This window comes from Arachis hypogaea, chromosome 4 (assembly GCF_003086295.3).
Source record: "Arachis hypogaea cultivar Tifrunner chromosome 4, arahy.Tifrunner.gnm2.J5K5, whole genome shotgun sequence".
Lineage (NCBI taxonomy): Eukaryota > Viridiplantae > Streptophyta > Magnoliopsida > Fabales > Fabaceae > Arachis > Arachis hypogaea.
The window spans coordinates 30,696,552-30,707,473 of record NC_092039.1 but is presented as its reverse complement, the minus strand read 5'-3'; the positions used below and the strand labels follow the sequence as shown (position 1 = coordinate 30,707,473).

Here is a 10,922-nt window from a genome sequence, read left to right as displayed (position 1 = left end):
TTGGTAACCAAAATATATAATGGCCCATCCATGTAATGAAGATTCTTTTAACGTATCATGTTATATGCATTATAACAAAATCTAGCTAGATATATACCCTCCAAACACCATAGAATGAGAGCCTTTCAGCCATTCCGCAAGTCATGAAATAGTATAATGATTTTCTTGATTATAATTCCAAGGATCACAAGTGTTGTATCAAAGTAAATCTTGGCCATGGTTGCAATTTGATTCATATAAGGCTTAGCATAATTGTACATCTCCTGTCAAGAATTACAGACAATATTGGTAAAATTTCCACCATATAATAATTATGTACAAAAAAAAGGGGGCAAATATTTGTATGTAACTTTATCTATACCTGCATGAATGATGTTGCTGATCTCTCTAACTTGTTAATATCTGTAGGGAAAAACTTCTTGGATGCATAATAGGCTTCAACAGCTTGAGAACTTATAAAGTCAAAGTAAGACTTGAGATTATACATGAAATTCAGCACATGATGCTTCAAAACTGGTATCAGTTCCTTCCAAGAAAAAAAAAAGTTAAATAAATAAATAAAGTGTTTTAATCAAGCATATACAGTGCGTTTAGATTTTTAGTTCTTAACGAAGACTTACAAGGGTAAATAAGATTTTTAGTTCATTACTACTGCATCATGCTTAGCTATAAGAAATTGAAGAAGAAAAGAGGTATAATTTAGATTTATTCATACCTGCATGAAGGGGGTGGCTGCTCTTTGCAACTTCACAAAATTTGATAGTAAAATGTTCTTGGACGCTTTATAGGCCTCAACAGTTTCAGCACTTAGAATATCATAGTGAGACTTAAGATTGGATTTGAATGTACACACTTGATTCTTCAAGAATAGCATCCACTCCTTCAGATAAACCAATAAAAAAAAAAATAAGCAGTGATTATTTTAGTCTTGGAATTTATTGCGATTTACAAGTCATTGACCACAAACTCATATATCATGAAGGTTTAGAAACATTTTGGTCAACCTGGTTCTAACTATAATGAGCAAAACCCCAAATTTTTCCTCAAAAAATCCTTGTGCTATTGAAAAGTTTAGGAGATCGATTTGGTTTTCGAAAGAGTTGCTAAAACGTTAATTTAGTTCTCTAAGTATTTGTGACATCATTTTTTAGTTGTTGAATGATTAAAATTCATTATAAATTAATTCTAAAATTTTTGAACTTTTGGACTAAATCTAACTAAATTGATGTCACATATCTTTCAATGACTAAGTTGAAGAACTCTTCTGATTGAAGTTTTCTAACTTGATATAATTTGGATAAAAATACTACATCTATTATAAAGTAAACTTAGACAATAGATTGGTTAGTCCTGGCTACAAATTTGAAATACGTTTAAGTGTTTTCCTCTTTGCTGTTAGCCTGTTATCACATATTATTCCAAACATCTTAGGAAGGGAGGAATCTCAGAGCAACAATTGTGTTGTTTCAATGTGACCTCAATGTCACGCCGGATTTCAAGTTGTGAAATTAGCCATTAATACTTGCATCAGGTTAGGCTGTTTACATTACACCTTTTGGATGCGGTTTTTCTTGGACCCTACATATACTACGAATGCTATGAAAAGGACTGCCTTTTTGTTCGAAACATCTTAGATATATGAATGAAAATCATTACCATCAAACCAAGTAGTTCATTCAAGAAGGATAATCATATCCCCAAAAAATCAAACAGAAACTAACATACTCAGTGTTGCCTATTAGTTGACCTTGATGAAGGAACAAAAAGATGAAGGAATTAATTGAGTGAGATCAAATCCTTTTAACTTCCATCACCATAAAAATATTGGTGACGCGCATTATATGGTCTTCATTCTAGACATTATGTTATGACAAATACCAGTTTTCCAAGCTTGAAATGAATAAAAACTTCACTCGGACAATTCATATGTGGAGCAAGTAATTAACAAGTATTAAGCCATAAATTACTTACAGTCTTAACCATTTCAATGCAAAGGCCAGCATCCCTTAGCACTTGAGACATTTTCAAGAAGATCTGGGAGTTAACCAAATGGAAAAGAAGAAACATCATCAAATCATGCAGTTTTCAACAACAACAATAACAACAAAGCCTTATCCCACTAGGTGGGATCGGCTACATGGATCAAACGAAACCATTACACCCTATCATGTATCATGTCTACGGTGAGACTATTGACTCATAGATTTCCTTTGACCACCTCATGTATGGTCTTTTTAGGTCTTCCTCTCAAATCATGCCCTTTTCAAGTTGTAATTAAATAAATAAACAAACCATTTGAAAGCATTTGTCCAAGTTTGGCCTCCAATAGTTGTTCCACTCAGCCAATATGAAAGACTGCAGCTTAAGCGATTAATTAGTCAATGGAAGTAAACTCTATTTCTTCATGGCTATGCATACACTACAAGCTAAAAAGCTACCTGAAAATGACTTAAGTTGACATCTTGATACTCAGGAAGCCAACCTTGAAAATCCTGATTAATATATAAATCATGATTAAATTGGAACAAAGTTGCATACAGAAGAAACTCTTCTTGAAGATATGATGCTGATAGTAATGCTTAAATAAGCAATCACTAGTCAGTTAAAGTAGCTCAAAAGGTCAAATGTGTTTAACACATTGATATACTTTAATCCCTCTTTAATCTATGTATAAACTTTCATAGTTGCATTCCTGTTTTTTTTTTATCCGTTTACAAGGGATTCATCATATGTCGTCAACCCAAACTGACAGGGAAAATTGGACAATAATTCGTTCTTCGTGGGAATCAGACCTCCTTGAGCGACAACTAACCTAAACTACACTGATTCGTTAAAAATTTTCTTCTCTTCATGTTGCCTTAGACATTCTAGAACATTCTCAAGTGGCTACTTAACTACTTTATTCTTTTTACATTTTAATTTATAAAATGGTGCAAAAATAAGTGATTGTGCTTGATAGGAAAGCATTGTAATACACAACAAACCTGCTTCTCAGGCTCAATATCTGGAGAATCTAGTCCCCTCGTCTCGCCTTCTTCGGAACCTTTTGGCTAAAAATTAGCAAAGATGATTAGCAATGTAAGTTATCCAATTTCTCTACAGAAAGATAAACCAGTACACTCTCAAAAACATGCTCATAAAATTTGTTTTTTCATTATCATCACAACAAAACCTTACAACTTTCTTTCAATGATAAACTCAGCTAATTATTAGATTTGATTCAGTTGATATCCTTGAGATTGGTATACCATAGCGATTCCCCTTCTTAACCCTGAAGTTCTGGTTAGGTAGTAACCTATCTCTGATTCTTTGACTCACGCTATCCGTGGTTTTTGAATAAATATAGTGCAAGTGAGAAATATTTTTGTCTATACTATTGAAGATTGATTAGAGTTTTCTTAACTTAGTTAGAGATTTAATGAAATGACTTAACCATTTGTACAAAGTTAGTTTCACACTCAATCTATGTAAACATGCTCTTCACTTGCATTACTTCTTCTATTATTAGTAAAATTAAAAATCACATTCTTCAGTTTTCCTTCCATTCTCTAAACACTCTGGTTATATTTCTCACCAGTTTGCCTATATCTCTGAAATATGTACCTTATGTTTTCCTGTCTTTGGATTACAAAAGAAATATACAATTGAGTATGTATAATTATTATTTACATTGAAAATATCCACATTTTACTGTATTGTCTTCCTATGAAGTTGACAGGTTTGACTAAAATACCATCTAAAGCTTCTCATCTGTCAACTTCCAACTGCATGCGTGTGAGTTTTCACCAATGTTTATAATATTTTTAAGGCTCTAGAACATTACTTAATCTGATAAATATACAAAGCCCACCTGAATAGAATCCATCGTATTCTTTATGGATGCAATATTTTCTTGCTCCAAAATCACATTCTCCATTTGAGCAACATCATCCTCCTTACTCTGCAATTCATGGTTAATCTTCTCAATGGAGGATTCTTCCATGATGTAAAATGAAGAATAGATATCAAAACAACAATCACAATTAAGCATGCAATAGAAAAAAAATTAAGAAGAATGCAGATACTATTTGTTTTTAAAGTGCTTAAAAAAATTATTGGCTTTCACATATGATCGTTGCTCGGGTGACAAAATCTGCAGAAGAGGGGAAAAGATTGACCTAAAAGTGAAAGCTTTGAGTTGAGTCGATGAAGCTGAATGGTGAGAGAGAAAAGATGCTGTTGGTGCTGACGCTGTCGGTGGAGTAACATTGTGATGGGTACGAAGGAGACGAATAACACAATGAAGATTATTGAGAGCATGAACGAGGGCGTTGAAGAAGAACAATTTTTCTTTTTCATTATGATGTGAAGAAGAACCAGAAGACGAAGAAACAGAGCAATGAGGCAGAGGAACAGGCAAAGATGAACCAATCTTTTAAAATTTAAATTGTTTTTCTTTTTACAAATATCAAAGTGGTGTTTGAGAATTTAAATAGGTCCTTCCCGTTTTTATATTTAATTTTTCGAAAATTTGAAAATACATTTTAAATTTTTAAATTTTTTAAAATTTAGATATATTAAATTAAATGTGACTCCTGTTGTATTAATTTAGTTGATATATTAGATAAATTAAATTCAGAATTAATATGTTCAAATTTTGAAAAGGTCAAAAATTTAAATATATTTTTAAATTCTCAAATACTTAAATGTTTGCAGGTCAAAACTTAATAATCTAAAAAATATAATAAAAATAATAAAAAATAATTTTATACAAAAAAAATTAACATTACCTACTTTTTGGTGCATATTATTTATTGAATATTTAAAATATTTGTTATTTCACCTCAAGCAAATTAGATTTTTTTGTAAATTAAATTGAAGGGACAAACATAATATAATTATTCAGAATAAATTTGACTATTTATAATTTACTCCACAAAATACGCTTTTAAATTAATTGGCATCTAATATTACAATATTATCCTATTTTAATTATCATTTTCAAATTGTCTTTATATAAATCGATGTAAGTTAAAATGATTAAATCGTTTGAGTTAAATTGATTTGTTATATCCTACTAAATCATTCTAAGATAAATTGACTAATAGGAACATACATTTCTATAGTCATTCAGTTTATCTTAAACCTATATATTAAGGCTAAAAAACATAAATAAATTAAGTGTTAGGTTGAATTACAGTTTGTAAATGAGAGTTTGTATAAAATTAATTTTATAAATTTGATTTTGATAAAAAATAAGTTGGTATTAAAGTGATTTATATTTAATCATTTTTATATCAAAATTGATTATAGTAAAATAAATGTTGTTTGACTTATACTATTCAAAATCACTTTTAAATAAAAAATTACTAAAATAGACCTCAACTTAAATAATTTTTTTATATTATCCTATCATTTTAATTTAGATATTTAAATAGATCTTATTAGTTAATTTTATAATAAAATTAATATTTACTTACTAAAATAAAAATAACATATAAAAATAGATAAAATATATTTTTAAATAAAAATAAAACAATATAAATTTTAGATATATATATATATATATATATATAAAAGAATATTTAATCAAATATGTTACATTTTTTAAGTATTAACTAAGAATGTACTTTAGTATTTTTTACATCGTACTCTTATTCTAGTATTTTCAATAATCTTATTCTTAATATTAATTTGGAATCCAACGTTTATGATTTTATTATTATCTATGATTAATTTTTATTTAATTAATTTTTTTTAATAGAAACATAATCTATATTATAAAAAATTATACTAAAACATAGTATATGAGAATTACAATTATAAAAGAGAATACTAAAAATAATAAAAAATTAAATATTTACTTTATAGTAATTGAAACAAATCTAAAAATTTTTTATGATCTTTTTCTATAGTATATTTTTAGTACTCTTTTTTTAGTATGCTATAATTTTTTACTATTATTATTATTTACAGTTAAATTTTTGTTTAATTTACTTTACCTAATAGAATCAATAGATCATATTATAAAAAAATAATAACAAACATAATACACAAAAATCACAATTATAAAAGTGTATAATATCAACCAGATAGTTAAAAAAAATAAAAAAATAAAAAAATAGAGCTCATATAAATAAAAATAACAAGAATTTTATAAATAATATAATAACATACGTAAAGGATAAATTGTAAAAGATAAATAAATGGTTCAATGGCTAAAAGCCCGTTAAAAAAACGAAAAAGCTAAAAATAGTTGCTTTTTATAAACGTTGGTTTTGGTAGCAAAATCACTTATGGATTCATGAAAAAAAAAAATTACCAAACCAAAAGTTAAAGCTTTTAAGAAGTCTAAACGTATTTTTTCTCTTTCATCGAGTTTCCAAACACACCCTAATTCAACTTAAACCAATTTATTAAGAGGTTCAACGTTTATATAAACTAGTCTACTACATCACATAATTATTATTCCACAATCAATATGTTATACCTAACTAATTAAAAAAAGCATTCAAATTATAAAAAATTATTTAATATTTATAAAACTAATCTAATTCGATAAATACTAATAATATGATGAGACTACATATGTATTTGACTAGAACAATAAAAAATCTTTTTATCTAGAATCATTTAATTCGATTATATCCAATTCGGAAAAATATTGAATGCAATTATTTATCTGTATAAGAGAAAATTTAAATTTTTATTTTAATAAATATAAAATAAGTGTTTTGAAAATTTAAATTTTTTTATGTTTTCTATAAAAAGTTTTCATTAGTAACCTCAATATAAGCCCAAAAAAATATCATTTAAGAAGATTATCACTTAAAATTCTAAAAAAATAAAACAGCCAACAGGCCACTAGTATTGTGATTTCTGTACAATATTAGTCAAGAACTATAACCTATCAACTTTGAATTTTTATTTTTATTTTTTTTTTAATTTTCGAGTGTTCTTGATCTACTTTAAAGGAAATTAATGATTAATTTCCTCTGTTGCGAATAAAAGTGAAAAATGGGCCAGTTTATTCCGTCCTGCCAAAAAATCTGTCATTAAATGGGATTTTCGCTCGGCCTCACTTATTTGAATGGTCCAAAAATTCATGTCCGCCTTGTCTAATGGTTCTAATGGTGGCTGGGCTGACGGTCCAAGCCTGTCACAGTGCATGCGTTATATTTTTCCCCTCATTCTTACCTAGAAGAATAAAAAATTATGAAAAAGTTGCTAACAACAAACCAAATAAAACTCGTATATGAATTCATGAACAATAGTCAAAGAAAAAATAGTAGGAAACAAATAAATAAACAAATGAATACACAAATAATCTGGATACATGAACACAAGTGAATAAAGCTATTTCGTTATTAGAGTTTCTTTCCTTTTTTTCGTTCTATTTTTGTTTCTCTCTTCCTTGTCCTTTAATATAAATGTTACGCATTATGGAGAAAGAATATGTACAAATTAAACGTACAAAATATCAAACCAATAAGTCCAAAATTCATACAAATAATTCGTAGGAATCAATTTCAATATACAATATTTACATAAAAATTAACAAGGTCAGAAGAATCATTATCCTGAAAAGGAACATTGTTAGTGAATAACATTATTTCTTTGAATCAATGGTCATTAGAAGAGTTTTTAATTTAAATAAATTTTTAAACAATTAAGGTTCAATCATTTTTGTTTTGAAATAAAGGCAAATTAAATTTTACGCTAAGTATTAAAATTTGAATAAATATCTAATTTGATCTCTTAAATTCAAATTTTGCATCAATTAAATTCTTAATTTTCGTAAATGACCAATAACGTCGCTTAAATTGAGAAACGTAAATTTACGTTCATCCCTGACTGCACTGTTATGTACTGTGTTTGACATTCTAGTTGTACACTAATGTACTCAAATTGGTCTCCAAATTTGTTTTCTAATATCAAATTAGTCCATTTTGAATTATAAAATCCTGACTCCCCCTTCGCCCCCAATTTTCATCATCTCTTCTTAAAATTTAAGATGGTTAGAGTTTTATAATTTAAAATGGACTAATTTGGGTATTAGAAAATAAATCTAGCGATCAATTTGAGCCAGATTCAACTTTTATCAATTGGAATATCAAGCTGGTACTTAACAGTACACATAAGCTCCGTTAAGTCGACAGTTCATTCAGATTTCTCAATTTAAGAAATGTAGTTGGTCATTTACAAAAGTGAGAGTTTTAATTGATATGCGATTTAAATTTTGAGGACCAAATTGGACATTTACTCATTAAAATTTGTTTTGATTTCCTAATGCACATATGAGAGAGGTTGGAGAGAAGTTGGAGAGAGCAGATGGTGTCGAAAAAAGAGTAGACGCGTGCTTGGTTGACAGTGGTATTGGTGACACGTACGTAGCGCAAGTGATACTGGCGACAGAGCTAGAACGTACCAAAGACGAGGAGTGGAGTATGGTAGAGGACACCTTTCTTTACTCTTGTGGGAAAAAGTTTGAGAATGAGAATAAGCTAAGGATTAGTTTTTTTTCCTTCTCTACAGTATTCTTCCATTTAGCAAGTTAAGGGCTAATCTATTACGGATCTAAATTCTATTTAAAGATTTATCGTTGAAGGTTTGATGCATATATATACGTGGAGTACGAGGAGTACGTACTATTTTAAATTACTCTGTTAGGTTTTTCCTAAAACAGAGTTCATGTGCCGTCTAGGTCAATATTTGACTTTTGTCATGACTGGATAATAGAACAGAATAACAGAAATTTTGTTAGAGTCACTTAGCAATTAGTTAGTAACTAGTTAGTGGTAACAGGTGCAGCTTAGTAACTAGTTAGTGGTAACAGGTGCAGCAAGTCACGTGTCTCAACATATGTATATAAACTCTTATCAGTTGTAGCTGCTACACAATAATCACATTCTCATTCTCTCATTCATTCATCTAAGCTTCATCTCTCTCACAACACTCTGAGTTATCGATACCATTTCATGGTATCAGAGCTCTAGGGTTTATGGCAGAAACGTCTCAAGCCATGGCTATTCCACCACACGTAAGTGGAAGCATTGCTGTAAATCAACCAGCAGCAGTGGTGCACAGTTTTTCAATTCCGATTTCAATCAAGTTAGATGAGGAAAACTATTTTTCTTGGAAGGATCAAGCTGAAGCTTCCATCGAAGCTCATGAGCTTGTGGATTTCATCAATGGAGTGAATGTTCTAACACAATTTCGATCTGAAAAAGATAAAACGTGCTTTGAAAAAAATGGTTTTAAGACAGAACTTTCAACATTAGATATTTGTAAGGCATTACCATCACCCACAATTATTTGCTCATTGCCATTGTAGCCTGTAAATTCAGAGAAGTTGCTTCTGTCAGGAGTCATGTGGTGTGTTGCGCCAGAATCCGGGTACCAATTTGGATCATAAACTGTTGCTTGATTTAGAGGAATGTTGCTCGTAGCAATATTAGCATTAGTTCTGCCAGTTGACTGAGTGCTTCCACCTCCACTACTGTTCTGATTATTGTATCTATACCAGCAATCACGAGCACTGTGACCTGCCTTGTCGCACACTTGACAAACTATTCTATCATAATTTCTTCCATAGCTGCCATAGTTTCCTCTTCCTTGTTACGGATTTGCTCGACCAGAGTTCATTCTGCCATTTTCTCATCCTCTTTGCAAGAAACCGCCTCTATTGCTTGAAAAATTCCTATATCCTTCTCTATCACGATAGGTAGATTCAGAATTGTATCTGCATTGTTGAGACGAATGAAATTGTGCAACATTTGCCACCATTGGTTCTGGTTTCTTGAATTTCTCTAACCACTCTTCTTGTGCCATCAGCATTGCTTCCAATGCTCCAATTTGAAGAGGCGTATCTCTGGTGTTGATTGATGTGATAAAGGAGCTATATTCTTTAGAGAGGCCTTCAAGAATGGCTTCAACATGTGCTGATTCACCAATTTGAGCTCCCACTAACACTAATGCATCCACATTTTTCTTTATTTCTAACAAGTTAATTTGCCATTATACCTTCTTTCTTTGTGTTACTGAGCTTTGCTCTCAATTGCCTGACCTTGGCTTTCATTTGTGCAGCGAAAAAGCCCTGAAGTCTCTGCTAGATCTGATGAGAGGTTGTACATCCTACCATTCTTGCTGCAAATGATGGAGTCTTTGAGGCTAGGAGCCAGGTTTTCAATAAATAATCTTGCCTCTTCCAGATCTTGAATTCTGCAGTTACTATACCATTTCATGTCAATTCCTTTCTTTATTTCTTTTTTTTACTCTCTTCTTTATTCCTTTCCTTTAATTCGCCATGAGAGTTCTTTCATGGAACTGTCGGGGTTTGAGGAGACCCTTGACTAGCCATAACCTTAAAGGGATGTATCGATCCCTCTCCCCCGAGATTGTGTTTATATATGAAATAAAAAACCAATCTCATCTGGTAAAAAGTAAGTTGAGTTCTTGTCATTTTACGGATTAGAGGATTGTTAGTCTGACAGGTACAGCTGGTGAATTTGGCTTTAGCATGGAAGGAGGGCACAGCAGTTGAGATTCTTGTTAAAAAAGAGTTTTTCATAGCTACCAAGAAAATTGATCTTGCTTTGAACTATTCTTAGGGGCTGATTGGAGTACATTTAAATAGCTTGGATGGGATTTGGTCTACCCAATACATAGAACGTTCCTCTTTTGTACATTTTTTTAAAAGATTGTCATTATAGGTGATTTAATGCTATAGTGAGTCTCAATGAGAAGGAATGAGGGGGGTTAAAATCAATTTCATCTATTTCTGAATTTGTGAATTTTATTGATGGTGGTGGACTGAAGGACTTGGGTATGATTGGGAGAAGGTTCACCTGGACTAATAAGTGAGGAGGGCAGGACCAGATCAGGGAGCAGCTTGACCGTGCACTTGCATACGGTGAGTGGATGCATCATTTTTCATCAGCATC

General features: G+C 30.5%; 1 protein-coding gene across 2 annotated transcripts; it reads right to left on the bottom strand.

Moving 5' to 3' along the window:
• On the bottom strand, nt 1-4,421 carry LOC112796604 (uncharacterized). Of its 2 annotated transcripts, XM_025839142.3 has the most exons (9): nt 4,158-4,421; nt 3,851-3,975; nt 2,985-3,050; nt 2,439-2,492; nt 2,293-2,355; nt 1,972-2,034; nt 716-880; nt 362-526; nt 1-263 (listed from the first exon to the last, which is right to left on the bottom strand). In XM_025839142.3, exons 1-9 carry the CDS (start codon nt 4,336-4,338, stop codon nt 126-128), a joined length of 1,020 nt encoding a protein of 339 aa, XP_025694927.1. In that variant the 5' UTR covers nt 4,339-4,421; the 3' UTR covers nt 1-125. The 2 variants fall into 2 exon arrangements, with proteins under 2 accessions (XP_025694927.1, XP_025694929.1); XM_025839144.3 differs by lacking the exons at nt 2,293-2,355; nt 2,439-2,492.
• Nucleotides 4,422-10,922: the final 6,501 nt, after the last annotated feature.

Excerpts from the sequence above, each read along its gene's own strand:
- LOC112796604 (XM_025839142.3), bottom strand. The coding sequence starts at position 4,338 with ATGAAAAAGAAAAATTGTTCTTCTTCAACGCCCTCGTTCATGCTCTCA. Across the intron at positions 2,493-2,984 it reads ATATTGAGCCTGAGAAGCAG|GATTTTCAAGGTTGGCTTCC; the intron begins GTTTGTTGTGTA and ends TATATTAATCAG. Across the intron at positions 881-1,971 it reads GCATTGAAATGGTTAAGACT|GAGTGGATGCTATTCTTGAA; the intron begins GTAAGTAATTTA and ends GTTTATCTGAAG.